Genomic DNA, 25,186 nt, shown 5'->3' with positions numbered 1-25,186 from the left:
AGGAGAGCAGTCTGCTATTCTCAGCACAAGGCTAATCAGAAAAATACTCAGAAAAATGTTCTGATGTGGAGCTAGAGCTATAGCTCACTGGTGAAGAGCACTTGCTGCTCTTACAGAGGACCTGGCACTCACAAAGCATCCAAGAAAGCCATGGGCAACTCCAGTTCCAGGGACTGTGACACCCTTTACTGGCCTTTGAAGCAACATGTGGTGCAAAGTCATATGGTCAGGCCTCATGTACATTAATATACACAAAATAAAAATAAAAGCATTTTCAAATGTTCTGACATAAGAAGTGGATACATTTTCAAATTATCCTGCCTGAAAAGGTGAATGCATTTTAAAAACTCTTCAAAAAGAAAAACTCAGAACCTAGACACAATGCAACCAAGGTGCAATGACTATGGCAACACAAGAGACTTGGCAGCCATCTCAACTGATGAGGATCCAAAGGGATAGAATTAATAGATATAAAAGTAAAGAAATAGAAAGTAGTTTCCTGTCTTTCAAAGATTTTTAGGATTGAAAAATTATCCAATGCCACAGTGCAGTAGAGTAGTAAACTGGAAGCAATTGTTACACACAGCAGTTTAGGACTCAGGAGAGCTGAAGCCTGGGTGACTCACCATCATTGAAGTCTCTTATGTGTTTATAAATACAAGAAGGAGACGAAGACCTGATAAGATTCATATGGAAAGAAGTGGCCAGTGACTCAAGAGATGCCTTCCTGCCAGGATCCTGTCATCCTGCACAAGCTAAGCAGTTTGGCTTGACAAGGGTTTCCAAAAGTACAAAGGAGTCGGCCCAACCTCAGCTGGACTGTAAGGATAGGCGGTTATTTTCTTCCACCCTATAATGTTGTACCACAGTAATCTACTTTACCCAAGCTAGCACAATCCAACCCTGTGTTCACGGAGTGCTGGGGGCAGAGCCTCAACAGCATGTCAGCAGGTGAACTTTTGTGGAAGGCTGCTAAAGGAAGCCATCCTCCAGCCATTCCTACATTTGTCCCACACGGGGAAAAAAGCCAGAGGATTCATTCTCATACAAGATCTTACTAAGACCAAATGCTTATTTCTTTTATATATAAAAAATAGAAATTAAAATGTCATTTTAATTAAGAATAATTGATCTGCTGACACTTTGAAAGGGCAGTATTGGTTCTTGGGAGATATTCAGTGCTTTTGATGGGGACTTAAATTGCACCCAGTACAGAAGTATTTGCTGGGTTTATTTTTTGGGCCCTGGGGAGTGTTAGAGTTCTCCGACTCCTGCTATTGTTCCAGAAAAGCATGTGGCTGAGGTGTCTGTCCAGGAGGGTGGGTGACATCATAGGGCAGGAGCTGTGCCACCTGGAGGTTTCAGGACTGGGACTCACACTATTTATAGCGTGCTGCTCATTGAAGTGCCTCAGTTGGTTAGGCTCGCAGAACATCGAGAGTATGCATATAAAATGTGTAGGGCAAGCATCTTTTTAAAACACAGTGTTAAAGCTTCAGTTTGAGGTTAACTGTTGAGTGCTCATTAGCCATTGGCATACCAGGACAATGGATTTGAATCGAGGGATTGTTCCTTGGACAGCATGGTCTTCGGGGAAAGAAGACAAATGTCAGTATGTTAAAAACCAATGTTTTTAGTAGAATACCCTTTTTATTTTATTCTGTAGATCATCTCTCTGGCCAGTTTTGCAGAAAGTACATCAGCTGAATCGAATCGTTGTTTTCTTTTCAACCAAAGCTTCATAAAATATTCTAAAACTTAAGTAAACAAATTTGGAATGGAAAGTATAAAAGAGACTATAAGAAACTGAAGACAGCTATTCATTTGGTCGTGCTCGTTTTAGATGGGGCAAGAGCAAGCAAAGACGTGCCTCTGGTGTTCTGCTTTCTGTTCATTAATCAAAGCGGTTTACTGACACCAGTGGAGGTTATGAATCTCAAATCTATTAATGTCAAGACCCAGTCTCCAAGATTTCAGACACATTTGTTGTTATTGTTGTTTTTACTCCATCAAGCCTAAGAAAGCTACTACCAGGTTTGGATAAACCTTATTCCTAACCCTTAGACTTATCCAGGACTGGCAGATTTCATGCCATCAATTTTTACAACTAGAGACTCAACAAAGTTTGCTTAATAGGTTAACAAAAATTTTTTAAGGAATTGAGGGGGAAAAAAATCCCTAATTTTTACATTTCTCTCACATTTCCCTGTCGTCGGACTATAGAAGGGCTTCACTCCCCTGCATGTAGCAGCCAAGTATGGAAGCCTGGATGTGGCAAAACTTCTCTTGCAACGCCGCGCAGCCGCAGACTCAGCAGGGAAGGTAAGGGGTTTCTGTAGCATGTTTTTGTCATAGGATTCTGTTGACTCATTTTTTTTTTAAACCACTCATCAGAAATCAAGAATAATGCACCAGGCAAAATTACACCAACTACACAAGTTGGGAATATATGCCCCTAACCTTTGTTGTAGACTGTAATTTAGAAGCATTTTTTCCTGTGCCTTCTCCTGAAGGTCCCACAGCTTCTCTATAGTAAGAATCCTTGTGGTGTACATAGAAATTTGGACTTCTGTTTGTTGTGACCAGAAAGCTGCCCTTTGCTAATTTTCAGCGCAAACATTCTTAAATTTAGTTATGTTTCTAATATGAAAACTATCTTTCCACTGACCATATTAATTAATTAACATGTAATTAATCGATAGCACCGTCCACGCATCCTGGTAGCTTCAGAGCAGCTAGCGCTAATGTATTAATGCTGAGATTCAAATACCACCTTTACAGAATGGCCTTACCCCGCTCCATGTTGCTGCTCATTATGACAACCAGAAGGTGGCGCTGTTGCTGCTGGAGAAGGGTGCTTCCCCTCATGCCACTGCCAAGGTGAGGACCAGAGCCCAAAATTTCCAGGTGCCATGTATCTATAATCCAAGTATACATGGGCCTTGCTTCTAAATAACTTCCATGAAACAGTGATAATAACTTTTGCTATTGGTAACTTAAAACAAAACAACTGTTTCTACCTATTGCTCTGTCTAAAACCTTTTACTATATAAATATATATGTACATATGTACATGTAAATGGATTATATATATATATATATATATATATATATAATACGTATACATGTACATATGTATATATATATATATTTGCAATTTTTAGAACCAGCAGTTATCAATAGGGAGTGCATATTAGCTTGTGAAAATTAATCTTATTACTAGCTGTCAGTGCTTTAGATCCTGAGTCGTATAACCTGACAAAGGCATTATAGATTTTTCCTCCTTGCCTATAAATCATAACCTTTCATACCTTCATTCCTTCTAACATCAAACTTTTTACTCTGATTTTATAAGGAGTCTCTCGTTTCTTTGTCTTTTAAATGTTTATCTCCGTCAACTTCATTGTGGAGAGTTTTAAGTGGGTCTGTAGACTACTAATATCTTCGTGTTGTATATCTGTCATCTACACGTAAGCACAGCTCTTACCTGGTTACCTAGCAACAGATTATCCACTATCCTCTCAGTTTAGGCTGTTTGCACATACATTTTTAATGTTGAAACCATACATAGCTGTTATGTCTTCCAGTCACTTGTTTGAAAAAATATATTTTAAAATCATATGTTAGACTTTTTATCATGATTGGAAAATAGTCATATTACATTAGATTCCTAACAACGCAAATTTTAACCACATTGTGTTCCTTCCCCCGTCACCGAGCCTGGCTTATTCTAGGACTTAAATAGCATTTGCTCAGGGAGAGGAAAGAACACTCCAGTTAGAACCATTTGGGGAAAAATATCCTAACAATACCTTAGAAGTAAATCCATTTGATTCTATGTGGTTAAAACAATATCTGACATATAGAATCCCAGTGGCGGGAGACTGTACGATCCGAGAGCAGTATGGATAGATCATAGTCAACACAGAAGAGGCCATCTTTTGGAGAGAGAAGATTAGAAACGACCAAAGGGTCAGAACACTTGAAGGAATGGGATACTTAGACTGGATGAAGGAAGTATCTAGAAAAGTTTCTAGACAGAGAAACAACTCCCCACCGGGTACTGAAGGACTATCACGTAGAAGAGGTGCCTGCTGTTCTTTCTTTCGTGTTTGGGAGGGAATCCAATTATGAAGAGACTTTCAGATTGGGTGCCTTTCCATCTGGATCTGTTCCAAAGGATAACAGGTGATCCTTTGTCTTTGGTTGCAAAGATTTGGGTTTGGTCAGATAGAACCATGTTATAGCTAAGCATCTAAATTAGCTGTCAGCTCACATTTATCTTTTCTGGCTGATTATACTTCATTACTTCCATTAGCGGTAAATATTTGGGCATTTATTAAATGTTCTCTCTGTGTGTAATGTACGTGCATGCATGTGTTATATGTGATGTGATGTGTCTTTATGTGTATCGTGTGTGTATGTGTGTGTCATATCTATCTTTCTTGTTTCTGTTGTAGAATGGCTATACTCCCTTACACATCGCTGCCAAGAAGAATCAGATGCAGATAGCTTCCACACTACTGAACTATGGGGCCGAGACTAACACTGTGACGAAGCAAGGGGTCACTCCACTGCATCTGGCCTCACAAGAGGGGCACACAGACATGGTCACCTTGCTTCTGGACAAAGGAGCCAATATCCACATGTCAACCAAGGTATTCTCTTCTAGACTCTGGCTTCAATCAGGTCCACTACGTAAATTCCAATAGAAACCAAGCAAAGATTATTTCAAACTAAAATGATGTGTGTGTGTGTGTGTGTGTGTGTGTGTGTGAATCCTCTTTTGTGTGAGTGTGCAAAGGAAACATGGCTGCGTTAAAAAGCCCCAGGATAATAAGGAAGGCAAGCATATGAGAAATAGAAAACCAGGGGTTGCTGCTCATTGTTCCCATGGGTTTGCTTCCCACAACCCTGCAGTGTGGGTCTTCACTTTGCTTCTCCAGCCAGTTCAGTTATCTCTCTGTACAGCTCTGCTTTCTCAGCATCTCCTTGTGGTGGGAGCATCTCAGGATGCTAGCCCATCCTCCCCAGGAGTTAAGATCACTGCATTTCCAGCAGCCACACCGTGCCCTCCTTTCTGCCGGTTGTGTTTGCAAATTACAGTAAGAAAGTGGCTAGGGAGCAAGGGACAGAGACAAAGGAAAGAGTGGTTCCAACTAGAGGTTGGCTTCAACAAGCGAGTTTGAGTCATGTCTCTAGAACTTAATGAAATACAGATTTCTAAGTCACCTTCCGCCTATCTTAGGGGGTGGCTCTGGTTAGAAGTCTTTTTCAGAGAAAGCCCCACAGTAATATGTTTCCTTCCAGTGAATAGCCTTTTTAGATGACCGTATTAATTGTAATAGCCAAGGATATAAGGATAAATTCATCCAAACATGAAGGGATACACCTACTACAGATACACCTACTACATCAACCAGGAGCCAGCTGCCGACAAACTGAAAATTACAGTCCGTGTTTATTAACTGACCATTTGATTCTCTTGGTGCTTTTTGTGCCATGTGATTGGGTAAAATAAAAAATAAGCTTCTTAGGGTTTTCCAAAGATACTATGCTTTCTGTGTGTGATTGATGAATTAAACAGTATATTGGAATACCAAGTAGAGATCAGCTTGTCCACGTTTACACGGGTTATGTAACATGCACTCTTTAAAGAGCCGTGGCACAGGTAAATTGTTCCCAGTGTACTTAGAGTTCTTCTCCCTGCCTTTATCACTCAGAGTTGTCTCGACACATCCTTCATCTTTGTCTCCAAAGTCCTTTTTACCAGAAGTCTTCCCGGATCCTTGAAGTGTAATGTTTTAGTCTGTTGCTATGACAAAATACTTGAGATTGGGTCCTTATTTTTTTCTTGGATATTTTCTTTATTTACATTTCAAATGTTATCCCTTTTTCCCGCCTCCCCGAAACCCCCTTTCCCCTACCCTCTCCCCACACTTCTATGAGGTTGTTTTCCTACCCACCCACACACTCCCACCTCCCCACTCTCGAATTTCCCTACATTGGGGCATCCATCAGCCTTCACAGGACCAAGGGCCTCTTCTCCCATTGATGTCCGACCAGATCATCCTCTGCTCCATGTGCGGCTGGAGCCATGGGTCCCTCCATGTGTACTCTTTGGTTGGTGGTTTGGCCTCTGGGAGCTCTGGTTGGTTGATATTGTTGTTCCTCCCCTGGGGCTGCAAACCCCTTCAGCTCCTTCAGTCCTTTCTCTAACTCCTAAATTGGGGACCCCATGCTCAGTCCAATGGTTGGCTGCGAGCATCCACCTCTATATTTGTCAGGCTCTGGCAGAGGAGACAGCTATATCAGGCTCCTGTCAGTATACATTTCTTAGCATCCACAATATTGTCTGGGTTTGGTGACCTGTATATAGGATGGATCCCCAGATGGAGCAGTCTCTGGATGACCTTTCCTTCAGTCTCTGCTCTACGCTTTGCAGACCACATGAAGCACAAGAAGAAGGAAGACCAAAGTATAGGTGCTTTGGTCCTTCTTAGAAAGGGGAACAAAATACTCACTGGAGCAAATATGGAGACAAAGTGTAGAGTACAGACTGAGATTGGGTCCTTTCTAAAGAATAAGAGTTTGAATGGGTTTATGGACTTGGAGACTGAGAAGTCCAACAGGAAGATACCATTGCCTCTTCCGAGTCTGGTGAGGGTTTTCTTGTTACATAATGATATGGAGGAGAACATCACAAATGGAGGATGGGAGCTTCACCCTTGTTGGTGTTCAGAATTCTAAGTCCACCCAGAGACCCCCAATTTCAAGTAGCATCAGTATGTGAGTTTGGAGATCTGGCTTTGCCTTGAACATGTTTAAATCACAGCGTGGAGCTGGGATAGTCTTCCCAGACTTGCATTTTAGTTAGGATAAACATAAAACTTAACAATGAGAGCTAGTTTCATCCAGACAGTAAGGAAAGCCTGAACCACATTTAAATCCTGCCATTGATGAGGAAATATCTGTAATATCTGTTTACAAAAGAAGAGGGCACGCAACTCTTCGTTGTCTGCTAAAAACATATTCACTTGAAAATAATCAGGGGAAACTTATTTAAACATAAAGAAGCACATTGAGTGGATTAAAAAACCCATTTTATATGTAATATTTTATTAATTTTTTGAGAATATCAGACAATGTGTTTTGGCCATTTTTGTTCCTCACCCCTCCTCCATCTAATCCCCTTCTTCCCACCCCTCCTATTCTTGTGCCTTTAAAAAATAAACAAACAAAAAAACCATAGTTCAGTTTGTGCTGCCCCCTTACTCATGGGTATGGAGCCAGCCCCTGTGGCAGTTGGTCGACCAGTAGTCAAACCCAAAGAAGGAAACTGACTTACCTATCCACAGAACCTGTCAACTGTCCATATCTCCTCAGTTAGGGGACCATGAGCCCTCTCCTCATTAAGTGTTAGTTTATTGACTAGCTATATCTTGTGTGGACCTTGTGCTGGCAACCACAGCTGCTTTGAGTTCGTGAGTGCAGCCACCTGTAATCTCCAGAAGACACCGTCTTGCTGTAGTCCTTACTACCCTCTGGCTCTTACAATCCATTTGTGCCTTCTTCCATGATGGTCCCTCCGTCTTGGAGATGGAGGTGATACTGATGTCCTGTTTGTGACTGAGCAACCCACAGATACTTATTTTCTGCACTCTCATCAGTTATAAGTTTCTGTGTTAACTACTATCCACTGCACGAAGAAACCTCTCTGATGAGGCCAGAGAGTGGCAATAATATAGGCAGACATTTGATATTGTGTCCATTTAGCAGAATAATAGTAGTAGACTCAATCTTGAGGCCTGTGAGCTAACTCCACCAAGTCTCAGGTTTTAATTTGAGCTAGATTTTTCAGTACCAAGCATGCATGTTTTATCCTGCAGAATGCGCCTTAAATCCATTCATAAAGCAGGTGGTGACCCTCATAACATCTGTACCACTCTTACACTCATGGGCATATCTAGGTAGGCCAGTCATCACTGATGATTGACAGGTGAGATTGCTGATGCCCTTCCCTGCCCCCAGCAGCCTGCATAGCACCTTTCAGTACTATGAAAACTAGTTAGCAAGAAGTAGGCTTCCTGGCCAGGAGAAACTTGAGTTTTCTCTGTCTGTGATCAAAGTGGGCAGTCTTCAGTGTCTCTTCTTATCGTTGAGTTTTGATGGTCAATCAAGATAAATAGCTTGCATTGCTTAGGATGTCTCCTGGTCAACTTTGTTCAACACCTCAAAGAGAAACATTCGGGACTGTATGTGACACTGCTCGAATGATACTTCTGATGGTATAATTTTTAACTTCCAAAATATAGAGAGTGAATTCACTTTGCTGTCCTTGAAGGTGTCCTTTTTAATATATACTTGCTTTCAAAGAATTGAAGCAGCCAGAGAGCAAATACTTAAGGAAGTTTTTGACTTACACACTCAGCAATGAAGAAAATTATTTCATTTTGGAGGTTCCTGACTATGAGGTCAGCTTGGGCTGTGTGGTGACACTCTGCCTCAGGAAATCACAAGGATAAAGAGTCCACTGTGGAGGAAAAAAAAATTCTGTTTTATGCTAAAATTCAGATTCTTAAGTATCTTCAGCTTTGTCTTAATATTAAGATTTTTTTATGCTGTAGGATTAATTAAATAATATTTGTTTGTAAGTGACAGAATTTTGATGCAAACAAGATTTCTTTTCCAGGCTGATGTTTTATAAACTTGAAGTTGAGCTAAACTGCTCAAGGGTTAACCAGTGCCAGCCCCTAAAAGGAAAGTCCACTGTAAAGGTCTAGAATGTTCTATCTGCATGGGCCACCCATCTTTTCTCTTTTTTTAAATTTGTTTTAAGTTTTTATTGGTTCTTTGTGAGTTTCACATGCCATCCCATCATGCAGCCCAATCCCACTCATCTCTCCCTCCCCTCATACCCACCTCCACCCTTGTTTCCTGTCTCCCCAACAGAAAAAGAAAATCTCATGGTGGAAGCCGTAGTGTACACAGTATGTCCAGAGTACCCTCATGTCTAGGGCCTGCTCTACTGTGCTGCCCAGGTGAAGTACAGGGCCTGCTCTGTGTGCTGCGGCTGGGGAGGGGCAGGGTCAGCTCTCCTGTTCTCATGACCCCAGGGCCAGGTCTACTGCCTGCTGCAGGGGGATGGCTGAGAGGGGAGGAAGGTATCTTTCCCTCATCCACACTACCACATGGGAGACAAGTAGTAGGGCCAGCTCTCCCATGCTGGTATTCTTGGGGCTGCTCATATGCAACTCCAGCAATGTGTGTGGGAGGGGGCACTCTCTCAGTACAGCAGCTGCCTAGGGGCAGGGTCAACTCTCCTGTTGTCATGTCCTCAGGGCCAGTTCTGCCCAGGTAAGGGATAGGCCACTTTGCACAGTCCTCAGACAGTGGTAACAGATCCCTGCTGCTACAGAGCCATGGACTTTGAGATTAGCCCAGGCTAGGACCCCACGCTGGTCCCAGGTTGAATCACTGGCTACACACATCAGGCTGTTCCTCACCACTCTCGAGTCTCCTCTTCTGTCTAGTGTGCCCACATCCTTCTGTTTCTCTTTCTATTCCATTCCCCCATCACTTCCTTGTTCCTTTTAGTGGTGCCCTGGATCTCAGCACGTCTGCGGTTGATCTCAGGAATGCTATGTCCTGTTTACTCATTATGACAGGGGCAAGGGTCATCTAGGTCATGCCCACCCCCTAGATCTCTCAAGTACACGGCACCAGACTGGTGACCATCTCAGGCTAGTTCCCTTTCCAGGTTCTACTATAGCACTGGTCTTGTGGTTGTCTTGGGCTTGCTCCTCACCTGGCTTGCCCAAGTGACCCCTTGTGAGGGTTGTCTGTTTCGTAATCACTCCCACCTGGGGCCTGTGGTCCCAGGCAGAGTTCTTCCAGTCTTTGGATTGCTCCCTGTTCTGGGGAACCTTCTGGGCCTGTCTGTCACCAGTCAGGTGGTCGTCTCAGTCTAGTCCAGGTTCCAGTGTGCCAGACTGGTGGTCTTCTCAGGCTCTCTTGTTTCCAGGGAATGTGGAGCTACTAATCATTCAGATGTTCAAAGGTCAGAATACTGGGCATAGACATAGTCTCTCTCCTCTCTGCCATCTACTGATGTAAGTAGGACACAGCAGCCACTCCTGCAAAGCCTCTAGAGGCAGGTCCCAATGATTTCTCGGAAGAGCACCGAGCTGGCAGCCATGGGGTCTGAAAGTCATGCTTAGCTCTCAGCCTCAATGCTAGTGGGGAGAATGAACCTTCCAGCAGTGGTCAGTGAGGCAGGCCAATTAACCAGGATGCCAAGTGACCTTGAGCAAGTTTCCAGGTCCAACATAGTCAGCAATGTTTGGTGACACAGGGTTGTAGTCCCAAATACTAAGACTCATAAACACAAAACCTGCCTGAAATGTTAAGTCCAGGACTAGCCTGGGCCCCTTAGTGAAACCTTGGTTTATAATAAAAGGTAGAAAGGGAGCCAAGGTTGTGACTCAGTAGTGAAGCATGTGTAGGGTTTGCCTGAGGTCTTACAGCCAATCGCCAGTACCCACTGAAAATACTAAAAACAGGTAAATACAAAGGATACCGGTGGCGTGCCAGTTGGAGGAGTGGCACACATAGTTTGGGAATACTGTAAGCTAGGCTATGGACTATAGAGGCAGGAACTTGGCTTACAGCTATATCCAAGTCTTGTGAGTTCTTCCTAGTATAAAAAGTACTCAAAGTTTACCTGCTACAATTACTGTCTGATGCCCTTGCATCTCAGTTTGGTTTCAGAAAAGCTATTCGTTTGTAGTGAGACTTCAGGGCGTGGCACCAGCTTAATAAGCTGCTTCTTCCTCTCTCCTCCCTGATGTTTTTCAATTAAGTCATGGCTGTATTTTATCTATGTATGCAAGTCAGCATGTTGGTTACTGATTACTCACAGAATAAACTTGTTTACATAAAAATTGCCACATTTTATGTTGTTATATAAAGGATAGGGGTACTTTAAAAAAATTACCATCTTGAAGACAGTTCTTTCCCTTCTACCCGCCCCCGCCCCAGTAAACTGAAAAAAAAATTTTTTTTGATCTTGCTTCCAGCAACTCAATATATTTTTAACATTACTATGACACTTTATTGATGAAAATATTGATTATAGATAAGGTTCCAAAGTTTCAGCAATATTTTTTGTCTGTCATTTAAGTAAACAAGATTCATGAGGAGGAGGTGTAGGTAAGCTGGAAATGAGTGTTGTTTGGAAGTTCGTTAGCTGAGTTATTTTAAAGACTCGAATCATAAATACCAAGTACAGAAAATGTAATTTGCTGCAGTGAGTAGGTCTTGGCTGAAAACTCATATTTACTTCTCCCATTTGTCTAAAATGTGAGATGAAATGTCTGGGGAGGAGCCATATGCTTTCCAACTCCTTTCAAGACACGATGCAGTAGGCGAGCGTGTGTTTCCCACTCTGATGTCTTTCTTTGCTTCCATTCCTGCTACAGAGTGGACTCACATCCTTACACCTTGCAGCCCAAGAAGATAAGGTGAACGTTGCAGACATTCTCACCAAACACGGGGCCGATCGGGATGCCTACACAAAGGTACAGCAGATCTCTTGGCAGTGTTGCCACCCTTTCTAGTTTGGCTCATTCTTGGTCAGCTCAGGCCCAAGGTCCCTCTTCTTAAAAGTTCATTCTAAAGTATAAGCTTTCCCATGATTCCCTGGGTCTGTTATGAGTTGGATGGGGGAGGCACCAGAACCCAACCTAAGATTCCAGTTCTGCAGGTGCTACCCAGGCTTTCACTTTGGCTTTAACTCCTCCATACTCCTCATTGGTTTGGCCTGTCCTTGTTCTTCTTGGTGCCCTTGGTCTTGAGGTGGATTGGTCTTCGCTGTGCTATTGTTTACTTACCCAATTACAATTACTTTGTAATTGTTTTAGTGTCACTTATTTGTATATATAACATACGTGTATATATATATATTTACATTATATTTATTTAAATATGTGTATTTATACTGATATACAACATATATTATATATTTGCATATAAGATATATTTTATCTATTTGTATATGTAATATAATGAATTGTAGTCATCTTCACTCCTCTATTCTCCTCCCTCTCCTACCAGCACCCTTCTTCTCAGCCTGCCCCCTCCTCCTTTCCTGCCTTCTTGGTGCTTGAACCACTAAGTTTGATTAGACTTATGTGTGTGAACATAGGTGGGAAGTTACTCCATAGAGTGACGGCAGTTTTTCTGAAAATAGTGACACTGTTCCCCAAACAAGTGTTAGTTGCTGATAGTCCCTCTGGAAGAGATGCAGTCTCATGGGCCCCCTCACTCATTCAGGGGTGAAATATTAATGGCCCCGATCTCACACAAGTCTTATGCAGATAACAGCAGTGAGTGAGTTTATGAATGCCATGGGTATGTCCTGTCCAGAAGACACCCTTTGTTATACATCTTCCCATCTTAACCTCTTATATTCTTCCCACCACCTTGTTCTATCGGCATCTTCTTCCTCCCACGGATGTAGCCTACTGTTTTGCATTCCCCAGTTCTTTTAGCGAAGTTAAGTCACCCAGGTGTCTGATCTCCCTCACTAATGTAAAGTTCTATGTGGTTTGGGACAGCTCACTCTATATTTTCACTCAAAGGATACCATAGTACAATAACTGAAACCTTGCCCTGGGGTTATTAACTACTGGAAGTATAATACTTACACTTTGGGATTTGCCATTCACAGCTTGGTTACACACCTTTAATCGTGGCCTGTCACTATGGAAATGTGAAAATGGTCAACTTTCTTCTGAAACAGGGAGCAAATGTCAATGCGAAAACCAAGGTAAAATATATACACAGTTTCCTTCTTGACAATTTACTCTACCGTGGGTGCTATTAGGCCCGTCTAACTAAGCTAAGTTGATGTTTATTTTAAATTTAATTTTGTGTTTTAGTTCTTCCAAATGAATTTTGAAGAAACAGTATAGGGTTTTTTTTTTTATTGTTTATGGCTTTTTCATTCTGATAACCTTTGATGAAGGTCAGCTTCAGAATTGCTTGTGTTATAAGGTTAAAAGAGCTTTGACTTAACAGTTTACCAAAGGGTACATTTGATCCTCATAGAATCAATAGTTGATGTAGAGCATCCCAAAGCCCTGACAGGCTTCCTCTACTATGTGCCAGGCCCTTGGTCTTGTCCCCAAGCCTGGCATCTCTTCCTGTGGAAATACAGACCAGCACAGCCCCCTACTGCATACACCCAAGTTTAAACAAGCTATTTCTTTGGGAACATCATGTGTAATTCTTAGTGGTAAAGGTGTGAAAGGCCTGAACTGAGAGTTCTCAGTGATAAGTCAGAGATGACATGTCTCTCACAGTAAAAGGACCAACTGGGCAGATCAGGTAAGAGGACCAGCCCACATTTCAGTGCACATAGCGTGGCTCAAGTTAGAGAAAGTGTGATGTCACTGCAGCTCTTGATGGCTGCTGTTACTTTGTAATGCCCAGCACAGAGCAATGTTCTCCTGGTGCGTTTGAGTTCACACAGCAGGAAGGCCCACCCACACCTGAGGCCCATCAGCATCGGCACAGGCTGGAGTTTCAGAGCCACCCTTTCAAGATGGTACTAATTAGAATACTTGTTTTGTAAGCCAGTATTCCTTTGTCCTCTTAGAATCAGAAACAAATTTTCTTTGTGTAAAAGCACATTCATAGTCTAAAATAAACTTATTTGGTATTCTATAAACAGTACTACAACATTTAAGGTTCAAATTTCTGATCTTGTCTGGGTCTCTGTGGAATTAGATCTGTGCCAAACATACATTTGATAAATTGGGGAAAAAAATCTCATTTGATCATTTTAGGCAATTTCTTTTTAGGTGAACTATATAACTTTTACTGTGACCTTTGGGTCCATATATTTCAGTGGAGTAGATTGGTGAATGCCTTAATAGACGATCTGTTAGTAAGTTTTCCAGAATTTTTCCTCATGGAATGATACCTTTGCAGAAGGGATTATATTTTCTTCCTGATGTTTTCTGTGTAACCATAGTTACCAAGGAATTGTTTAATTGCTTTTCAAAAGCAAGCATATGTACTGCGTTTAGTCCTCAGCTGCTTGTAAAACTTGGCATAAAGACTGAGAAATGTAAACGTTTAAAAATGAAATCATTATTTGCTTAGAATTATAATGAAACCCTGTCATATGAGTTTGGACTTACAGAGAATTAACTTGTGGAGGGGGTTTAAACTGTAGTACAAAATGACAAGCTCCTTTATTGGACACACTGTAAAGATACAAAGATGGGACGGGAGAAAAGGACACAGTTTGCTAGCATTTCCATATAATTCTGATGAGCTGCCCGTATCTTCATGGGACATTTATCTGGTCCTTCTTGAAGGATGGAACTTTAGCTAATTCTGTATTATAGGTGAGAGAACGGAAGCTTTGCTTATCCTTAGTAGTAGACTAGGTCTGAGGCCTGTGTGATAATGAGTAGGAGATGGAGAGACACTTAAATATCTAGCCAATGTGCGTGTAAAATTATAGACCTGCTCAAACTCCCAGTAAATACTCTCTCTCACCACAGCTTCAGGTAAAAGGTTAGGTTAAATCACACTCAGGGATCATTTTTCAGTTCACAGTAGGCACGGAGGTATTCATATAATACAGTCTACTGGGGGGTCAAACTATTATTTTGGCATGACTAATTACATTTAGCATTATTTATGTAGCTGTAGGTAATCTATCTTTAAAGTATACCAATATGGTTTAGGATATAGAATGTCGTTTATATGCTAAAGTGTCAGGACATATTACATGGTTAGTAAATGCTTGGTAACTGAACTAACACGGGTGATAATGAAGAAATATGCTAAATTCATTTTATAGAATATTATACATAGAAAGGAAGAATTCTTAGGAAATAAATATCACTGTTTTATTCTTCTCAAATGTCCATAGATTTGTCTGTTCTCAGAGCAGGATCTCTGTAATGACTGTTGGGTACTACGAGGCTCTGTAAATGAACTGTATTCTTAGGGATTTGGGGTTACTTTATTGTAGGGATCGATAGCTGAAGTCAGACTCTTAATGTGACAGATTTTCCAACACCTGGATAGAAAGATACTCACACGTGATTGTATTACCGCACACAGAAAAGCCACTGTGACTGTATAGATGAAGTCTTAGGACACTCATGAATATAATCAGATACTTCATATCATCAAAATGACCAGATATGCATGGCATGTTGGTCATGAGTTGGCTCTGACAATGGATGAAATGTGCACACATATGTGCATAGTCTTTTAAGCATAGTGTATACAAATGGACTACTTAGAAGTTATAGCTTAACCCAAAGGGCTCTGATAGAATTTTCTTTTTTCTGGGAATTGCCAAATAGCCACTAGTTTCCATGATTTTCTACCTAGGATCTGAGCCTTCAGTGACTGTGGAGAAATTGGTTAACTCTGTTATTTTCAGTTTCACCATCTCTAAAATGGGGAGAAAATATTTATTTCTGAATCATTTGTTCACCATTCATTTAATCAACTGCTATTTACAAAATACCTTTTACACACCAAGCCCTGCCAATCATTTCAGAGTGATGCTGAAGATAAGATCCAGTATCTGGCACAGATTAAATGCCTGTGGCTTCCATCCCACCATGAAGGATTCTAGTGAAAATTCGGAGTTAATATGAATACATAACTAACTTGTGCCACCAGTCAGCTATTACATACCCATACACGACTGGTTCATACTAACCCTAACAGCAATTCCTTCTAAGTCAGGGTTTTTCATCTCCATGAAAGTTTAGATGACACTGTCAAAATTCATATTTTGTTTGTTTTTTTGTTTGTTTGTTTGTTTGTTTTTGTTTTGGAGACATGGTATCTCTGTAAACCAGGCTGACCTGGATCTGACAGGAGATCTGCCTGTCTCTGCCTCCTGAGTGCTGGTATTAAAGGTGTGGGCCACCACGCCACACTCGGTTCAATATTCTAGTTTTTAAAAACACATTTTATTGGGGCAGGACATTGGGGATTCCAATGAAGTTTGCTTTCCTAAAGTTTACACACGCAGGTTTTTATAACCAAAGCCCTCTCCCGAGTTGAGCATGAGATTCGATTCTCTTTCACTGTTGTGGATCTTCTACAGGGTCTGTGGATGGTTATAACTAGCAGCAGCCTGCACGAACCTCAGCACCCTTCAGCTAGACAGCAGCTCAGTCTTCATCTTTCCTAAGGAAAAATACCATGGCTGTTTTGTTCTGCCCCATTTTTAATCTTCTCTCAGCATATGTGTTGTAAATGCCAATCAGTTAAAATATAATAAGAGTTTCAATTTGCGTTTCATCTTGGGTTTCATAGTCCAACATAAGGTGTGAGGGAGTGTTTGCTGCTGAGAAATGAGTTGCTGGGGAAATTGTTGCTCTAAATAAACAATGAGGTCCTTGATGGGTTTGCCGTGAATAAGACAAGCGAACTGAGACTGAAGGCTAACCTAATTTCCTTCTCCCTCTGCAAATCGGCACTGCCATGATGGACAGAATGGCTACACACCTTTGCACCAAGCTGCCCAGCAGGGCCACACACACATCATTAATGTCCTGCTCCAGCATGGGGCCAAGCCTAATGCTACTACTGCGGTAAGGAGCTCTCTTGACTCCCTTCTGCCCTCCTCCCTCCTCCTCCTCCTCCCTCCTCCTCCTCCTCCTCCTCCTCCTCCTTTGGCCTGGTGTCTTATGGGCAGAGATTTTTTAAAAATGTGGTACATCGCCCTTGAACAAACTCCTGGACTGTGGAAAGCCCCAGTTTGGGGAAAAAAAATCCTTTCTAGAAGACTGTGATTTCTGGGGGGCGGGGGGGGGGGAGTTCTTGCTGGGAAGGAAGTCAGTTGGCTCCCTTGGGAGTGGGGCCCTCCACTTGGGCAGCTGGAAGGGTTTTGCTTACAGCTGGCTCTCAGATGTGAGCACATTTCCACCCCTCCCTCCTTGTCTTCTTAAGGGAGCCCAGTTTCTGAGCTGCTGGCTTGGAACTGCCTCTTTGGGACGTGGAGCCATTGAAATGTAAACTAAGCGGTGTAATTAAACAAGCGGGATCCCCAGTGTCCTGAGCTGGATGCAGCCAGAATTGCTAGCTTGTATAGTTTTTGCAGCACTGGCGATCCTGCAGCGCAGAAGCTAAATCTGTCACTGGGTCCCTATGGTAACATCTTACCTGCAGCAGATGGCCTGACTCTTGGTGAGCGATGAGTATAGCAGGTTCTCCCTAGTAGTTCTGGCAGATGCCACCCTCAGTTTGAAAGGTGGCTTCATAAGGCCAGTGTAGCATTTGGAACTGCTCAACAACCTCGGGGTTAAAGCATCAAGTGCTTCTTATTAAAAAAGAGCAGGCAGATGCAAGCTTGTTGTGTTACCATGGTGACCTGGGCTATAGTCTAAAGAAGTTACAAAGACAGATTTAGATGTAATGGTAAAAACTAGTGATTTTCCTGAGCTGTGCCTTGTTTTGGAAGGAAGTGCTGGCTCATGCCGCACCACGGGTGAGCTCACTGGCTCTCAAGGCAGTCCTCCCTAGCCTTTCTCACTCTTTTCCCTCTTTCTCTCTCTTCAGAATGGTAACACGGCCCTGGCGATTGCTAAGCGGCTGGGCTACATCTCCGTGGTTGACACCCTGAAGGTTGTGACAGAAGAGGTCACCACCACTACCACGGTGAGTACCAAGACAACTGATCCTCTCCTGTCCTCTCGGTTTTCCCGCCACAGGCTTTTCACTCAGTGTGTGCAGCTTCTGTGTCGTCTTCTTTTGTTGAATGTGTTGTGGGAGAGACTCGGATATGCAGCTACAAAGACGTTCACCAATGGACACGAGGGTTCTGTCTTTTACTCAGTATAATCCCAAATAAAACACATAAAAGCAGCTTTATAACTATAGAAAAGTTACCCTCTCCCTGTGGCTTTTTTCCAGCTCCTCCATCTCTTTCCTCTAGTTGTGTGTGACACCTACCGCTGACAGAGAGGTACCACACTCTGCCGCCAACTTCAACTTGGCCCAGAGGTCAGGCGGCATCTGAAAAGACCCGCTGATGAGTTAAATGCATTTCTGCACACAACAAGGCATCCTTACATTTCTTCTTTTCCTTCTGATGCCTGGTAATTTTTTTAGAATACAAAAGGAAAATTGCAGATGTCTAGTGTATGCCTAAAATCCTTTATTTCCACAGCTTTAAAAAGTCTATCGATCCTTGAGGAGGCAGAAGTCATGACCGTTGGCCTTTGCCAGAAAAAAATCCCTAAAGCAAAGCTAACAAGGAGGCGCCTTGGTCTCGGCATAGGCTCCAGGGAGAACTTCTTTTTTTTTCTTTTTAGCTTTAACTTAAGCACAGAGGCTATGAACAATAGCTTTTAAATTTATCTCTACAGAGAAACAACAAAACAGGAGATGTTCTATGGAAACAATAAAACCACAAATCAACAACAACGTATTCAGGATAAGGTTCCAGTAAATGCTCCCAGCTAGGATGGCTGCATGCAGTGTTTGGGAACACTCGCTTCTTTTAATCGATGGGAGGGAAAAGAAAGGAATTTTGTTTCAAGGGCTAACGGAAAGTCCCTGTTGACAGGCATTGAAGTAGACTACAGTTGCTGTGACGTGCAGTTTTAAATAGAGTGGAGTATGAATAATTAATGAACTGCACAATATAGGCTGAACTTGGAGAGGGGAGGCAGCTGACTGCTCACTCTTTAAACAGACCCGTCGCCTTTAGCCAGCACACACAGTAGTTATAAAGATCTAAAGGAGAGAATTGGTAGATTCTATACAAGAAAAGACTTGTCAATGTTAATCACCCTATTTTGGAGTCATTCTATATGGCTAGGGCTTTTTTTCTAATTAAAATTATATTCTATTTAAACATTTTAAGTTAGTTCAGGAAAAAAAAAAAAAGCCCAGGTTTCTGTAATGTCAAACAGTACTATGGTATGTGTTTCCATTACGGGTTGCTCAAATGAAGATAAATGTGTCCATCTCCTCAAACCTTCATTTTCTTGTGGTAAGAATATTTAAGGTCTTTCTGTATGGCTGGATCTTAATTGCTTTAAAAAAATATATTTTGTTGTTTTTGTTTGTTTGTTTTTGTTTTTGTTTTTGTTTTTTGTAAGAGGAAGTCTTCATATGGAGACCTACCTGGTTATGTCACCTCAGAATAGCATGCACATCAGAAGAAACGAAGGCTTTAGTGGCAAAATTGGCTGAGCGCATACATATATACTGTCAGAAGTCTTGGGGCTTTTCTTTTGCCTATTTTATTACTTTTTCCTCCCTAGGAATTATGAATCTGTGTTTTCACTGAACTGCAGCTAGATGGCGGCCTTGTGGCTCTTACCCTCTCTTGGCCCTATTCCCCTGTCATTTTGCTAAGTAACATTTCTTCTTTACTGGACTAAGATGTGAGAAGCCTCTGTGCTTCATGCTGAAAAACATCAGTGGTTCTAACCCAGCTCCTCTGCCCAAGCAAGGGGGAAGGGGTGAAGAAGCATGATACAGAAGAAAAATATATTCTTTTTTTTTTTTTAAACATCAACAACATTGTGAAACTTCACATCTTATTTTCAAGATTTGAGGTGAATAAATATGAATCAGAACAAATGATCTTACTCATAAAGACATGTATGTTAAAACAGAAGCAACTAGCACTTAATTTAAGTATTCTAATTACAAGGCTGGGAAACGGCTCAGTGGCTAGTACAGTTGCCTTACAAGTGTGAGAACTTCATTTGGATCCCAGAACTCATATAATGCACATATGGTGCTCCTCTGATAAGATTGGAGGTGAAGGCAGGAGAATTTGTGGAACCTGGGGGGCCAGCTACTGGGGTGGGTTCAAAGCTGCAAACAATGAGGTCCTATCTCAAACAAGGTGTACAGTTAAGACTGAGAAGCCTAGACTGTCTATCCTCTGGGCACCGTGGTGTGTATTCTGCAGTTACACAGGTGAAGTGCATCCCCCAACACACACTGCTGATTTTATTTTTTTTAAAAAAATGCTACTTATCATCTCTTAGCAAGCTTTCTGATGGCTTGTTAGAAATCAAATATACAGGACAGGCGTGGAAGATCCTATCTCCAAGAGTTACCTCAAATACAAGGCAACTGCTTTTAGGACATTTTAAGAGTTCTTGCTTTTTAATTATTTATATTCCATTATGTTTTATTCATTACTATATTATCATTTATGTCCATTTTAATGCTGACCATGATTTGATAAATACACACTACCCTTAAGACTCAAATTTCTAGGTGAAGGGGCCAATAAACCATAAATAATACATAGAATATCAGATTTCAGCTAAGGCACATCATTCACATTAAATAAACCAACTTCCCTACAGATTGAACCCAGGTCCTCGGGAAGAGCAGCCAGTGCTCTTAACTCCTAGGCCATCTCTCCATCTCAATGGCTGCCTGTCTTGACCCTGCTGTATCTTTATTTTCTCGTTCCCTTAACTGGCTTCTGATAGAATTGTGTTCGGTTTGAGACACGGAATTTAAACTGAAAAGTGTGGATGGGTTCTCTTCTTGCAGCGCCCTTCCCTTTGGGAGGTGATGCACCTTCATTCTTCTTCTCCATGTTTTCTTCCCTCCATAAAGTGCTGTCTATGATACCTCATAATTAGTATGTAAGATTAGTAGTGTGCTAGATGTGGAGAGACACATCTGGAATTCAGTTTAGGCTGCTGGATCACAAAGACGACTTTCTAACCATGCCAATATAATTAATCTTGATTTCTCCAAAAAGCAGTTTGGCCAAACTTTTGTGAAAGAATGATTCCTAACTAGTTTTCAACCAGAAGTACCACCCAAGAGGTGTACTTCATTGGCTTTAGATAGTATGTCATATTTAATGTCATTTTCTAAAGTTTACTGATTGACAACGAACAAGCAAACACCAGTGCTCTGAGGACAGCAAGCAGGGCAAGGCATTTCATGATGAGTTCTAGCGAATCAAATGGTCCACAGCACGGTTACCATTGAACGTAGCCATTGGATTATAACCGCAGAAGTGATGGACACATCTCCTGTCGCTTGCCTTTAGAGGGTGTGCCACTTGTGCAGCCACGTGAGTTCCCTTGAAGAAAAGAAACTTTTCTCCCCAGTTCTTTACCCCAGAGTATGAATGCAGGCATTGTGTGAGAGCAGAGCTGGGCGTCCCAGATTGCCCAGCCTCTGTGGAATCATGGCTTGCTTCCTTAACCTTGCCTTTTCTAAATTTACCCTGAGAGACACAGCAGGGGAGGCGAGGCCGTTCAGCCTTGTCTTAGGATGAAGTCACTGTAAGTTTGCCAGAATGGGGGCACGTTACAACAGCCACAGTCTGCTAAGATTGGAAAAACTATGGGAAAAAGACTTATACCTCCATGTAATCCACTATCATCAACTGGTTGTTGTTGTTATTTGTGTAATTTTAAAATGATGTATTATGTGGCAAATAATCATTGCTAAGTAGAACATAAATTATTTAATAAATTACCCAAAGTTACCACATATAAGTCATATTAAATATACAACCCTTTTAATCATTAAAGTAGATTTTCTTAAAGCAATGAAGAAAATGTAAGTTCCACATTCTAATTTGATTGGATAACATGTCTGTTAAAGGAGCCATCAAAATGAACGTGCAGTGAATACGGGTGATGTCACTTGACATCGTTCAACCACCTTTTTTTTTTTTTTTTTTTTTTTTTATGAAAGTAGTTCCTTGTTCAGATGGCTAAGTTGTCATCTTTGCCCAAACACCATGAATAGTCACTGCATGTGTGTATATACTTTACAAAATGTAGATAACTTATTGCGCCTGAAGAGGTGGCCCAGTGGTTAACACGCCATTCTTGGAAAGGACCCCAAATCACTTTCCAGTAACCACATGGCAGTTGACAACTGTCTATAGCCCCAGTTCCAGTGGAGTTGAAGCCCTCTTTTGGCATTCTTAGGCTCCATGCATGCATGTAATATATGTACATACATGAATGCAAATATTCATACACATTAAAAACAAATGCATCTTTAAAAATATTTTATACACTTATGCATTCTGTATGTTTTCTGAAAGAAACATGTGGTGTACACAATTCTTACATTTTTCTGATATATATTTTCTAAATCATTTATAATTGTCTCACTCACAACTAGGCAGTTACTTGGGGAGAAACATTTATTTGTGTTGAAACTTTACAGAGTACTTATCTTAGTTTTTATAGAAAGCCAATAATACACTTTGTATTTTATCTAGTTAGGAAAGTTATATTAACAAATGTGACTGACATTAACAAAAGAGGTATAGCCTGCAGGTGACCTGATGACAGCCAAAGGGGGAGGGTGTTGAAAGGTCATGTGATGGCCAAATTCACTCACTGTGCTTTGATGGCTTGAGAAGTGTGGTTGGCAGGTTGGGGTTTGGGGTGGGGTGAATATAGTGGCTGACTAAGCCTGGTTAGTTAAGCATATAGTCTTCCCAGACACACAGAAAGCCAGATATTATCCTGTATTTATAAAATACCATAATAGCAGTTTATATTTTATTATCTATGCTTTCCCATATCATGATGAGTAACTCATTGTCCGATTTAATTATATCTCATTAATCTTGTGCACAGAATACTTCGTATTTTCATTTTTAAAGTAGTTTCCTGTCTTGACCATAACATCTTGGATTCTGCAGCAGAAAGAGAAGTCCATGATCCTTGAATTATAGCTTTGTTCTCCGTGTACTGTTCAAATGCAGTTGTTTAAAATAATATATTTCAGTCAACCAATACCTTAAGGATATTTTATTTGAAAAGGAAATTGTATATTAAACCTAATTACATTATTCCCGAGTAGGAAGATTTATTTGTGCATTCAACAAACATCGGCTGATGCCCTGTGAAGGTTGGGAGTACATCAACTTAAAATCCATGCTACAAATTGCATTTTACATTGAGGGCCGTGTGATTATTCAGAGAAATCTCTGTGAGCAAATGATTGCTGTATGCTGCTTTTGACCTCTTGCCGTATACATTTTCTTATATAATAGCATTTAATTCCAAAGAAAGCAGCCTGTTCTTGCAAGAACAAAGAAAGAATGCTCACACTAAATACAATAGATATAGTCACATTATTAAATCATTTTATTTACATTTAGATACTTATTTAATATGTTTCAGAAAAGTATAGTAGGATATGTTACAGTGTGGCAGTACCCTTAAGGCTAAAACTATGAGCCTTAAATTGAGTTCCATAATGTAACTAAATGGGATTCCTTCCCCCGCCCCCCTGCGCCTCCCCCTTCCCCCCTGAGACTAGGTCTAAGTATGTAGCAATGGCTGTCCGGGAACTGACTTTGTAGTCCAGGCTAGTCTTGAACTAAATGGGAATTTGTTTTTTTGTTGTTGTTGTTGTAGTGTTTGTTTGTTTCGAGATAGGGGTTTCTCTGTGTAGCCCTGGCTGTCCTGGAACTCTGTAGACCAGGCTGACCTCGAACTCAGAAATTTGCCTGCTCTGCCTCCCAAGTGCTGGGATTAAAGGCGTGCGCCACCATCCTTGACCCAGAATGGAGACTTATTATTATTGTGTGTTGAGACTCTAACAGCAGAACTGTGTGTGTGTGTGTGTGTGTGTGTGTGTGTGTGTGTGTGTGTGTGTGTATGTGTGTGTATACAATTGAAGGTCAGAGGTCCATATAGACAGTGTCCTCTTCAATTCCTATCTGTCTTAGGTTTCCAGGCAGGCTCTCCTTGAACCTGGAGTCCATTGATTTAGTGACTCTGGCTGCCCAGCAAGCTCTGGGGTCTCCCCATGTCCCAGCTCTGGCATCACAAGTATGCACCCAGGTTTGTCATGGGTGCCGGAGATCTGAACTCAGATCCTCATGGTTCTGTAACAGGCATTAGACCATCTGAGCCATGTTTTCTGCTCAAAGATATTTTAAAACTGCTTTTCATAATTCTAATGGACAGCTAGAGATGAAGTCTATAATATACAGTTTATAATTTAACTGAGCTAAAATTCTAGCTCAAATTTGAAATGCTCAACTGATAATAAATAAAATACTTCATTATAAAAGCCCGTTACATTTGTTCACCTCGTAGATGCTTATCTGCTGTTTAATCTTGGTGATATCATTGGGCCTTGGATTTCTCTTTCTTACAGTCTTGATTTAGTTTGCTTTCATTAAGTCAATACCTGTGGTCTTATGTAAACATCCCAAGAGTCATATAGGCAAGCTGGACTTGCTAACACGAGCTTCAATTGTTCCTTTACCTATACACCGTGAGATTCTCTGACCTTTTACTTTCTGCATTGTCTTTAAACAAAGACTCCACTCAATAGAAAGCCTGTTTTGTCACTCTAAAAATATATTTTAACATAATTTTATCACATCAAATATCAAATTATATATATGTATATATGTATATGTGTGTATAAAATTTCAGAAATGACTCTATCTCTGAAATGACTCCCACTCTTCTTTGAGAGACTGAGCCATATATTGTTGTGTGTGTATACGTACATAGAATTAAATAAAGTTATTGGGGATATATCAGGAAGTATTTCTCTGTGTAAATCATATCTGATAGTCTAAGGAAAGGTTTATGATAGAGAAAGGAATATGTACAAAATGTCCACAGCATAAGATGCAGAACCCACGATGACAGAGAAACAAACCATCCAGCATGTGGGTAGCAGGGACTGGGAAGTAAGGCCTGCTTGCCTGTCTGTTCCTGTTTGCTACCTCACAATAGGTCATCTAAGACATTTTTCTTAGTGTTGTTCTGAAAACAAAAGAAAACACATTTGCTATTAAAAAAAAAAATGTTGGGTCTGGAGAGATGGCTCAGTGGTTAAGAGCACTGGCTGCTCTTCCAATGGTCCTGAGTTCAAAAGGTCCCAGCATCCACATGGTGGCTCACAGCCATCTGTATTGGGATCCTGTGTCCTCTTCTGCTGTGAATGAAGACAGCATACTCATATACCTTAGATAAATAAATATTTTTAAAATCTTTTTTTATTTGTTTTTTTTAATCTTTGTTTGTTTGTTTGTTTTTGTTTTTGTTTTTCAAGACAGGGTTTCTCTGTGTAGCCCTGGCTGCCCTGAAACTCACTCTGTAGACCAGGCTGGCCTTGAGCTCAGAAATCCACCTGCCTCTGCCTCTGC

At 41.2% G+C, this 25,186-nt stretch overlaps 1 protein-coding gene and 1 non-coding gene across 42 annotated transcripts in view; one reads left to right on the top strand and one right to left on the bottom strand.

The window, feature by feature from the left end:
* Ank2 (ankyrin 2) overlaps window positions 1-25,186 on the top strand; it is a 583,460-nt gene that overhangs the window by 487,920 nt on the left and 70,354 nt on the right. For 33 of the 41 annotated variants that reach the window (XM_029474820.1, XM_029474818.1, XM_029474797.1 and 30 more), the window contains 7 exons: window positions 2,224-2,322; window positions 2,782-2,880; window positions 4,461-4,658; window positions 11,481-11,579; window positions 12,731-12,829; window positions 16,542-16,640; window positions 17,608-17,706. In XM_029474820.1, coding sequence (XP_029330680.1) covers window positions 2,224-2,322; window positions 2,782-2,880; window positions 4,461-4,658; window positions 11,481-11,579; window positions 12,731-12,829; window positions 16,542-16,640; window positions 17,608-17,706 — 792 coding nt within the window. Of the gene's footprint in view, window positions 1-2,223; window positions 2,323-2,781; window positions 2,881-4,460; window positions 4,659-11,480; window positions 11,580-12,730; window positions 12,830-16,541; window positions 16,641-17,112; window positions 17,236-17,607; window positions 17,707-25,186 lie in introns of those variants that run through there. The other 8 variants (XM_021159015.2, XM_029474808.1, XM_029474821.1 and 5 more) reach the window with 2 other exon arrangements.
* LOC115030748 lies at window positions 10,027-10,158 on the bottom strand. The gene has a single exon (XR_003836343.1). It is a non-coding gene; the product is annotated as a small nucleolar RNA SNORA17 (small nucleolar RNA).

The sequence above is a fragment of the Mus caroli genome, chromosome 3 (assembly GCF_900094665.2).
Source record: "Mus caroli chromosome 3, CAROLI_EIJ_v1.1, whole genome shotgun sequence".
NCBI lineage: Eukaryota > Metazoa > Chordata > Mammalia > Rodentia > Muridae > Mus > Mus caroli.
The sequence above is the reverse complement of the archived record's forward strand: the minus strand, read 5'-3'. Positions and strand labels throughout refer to the sequence as shown.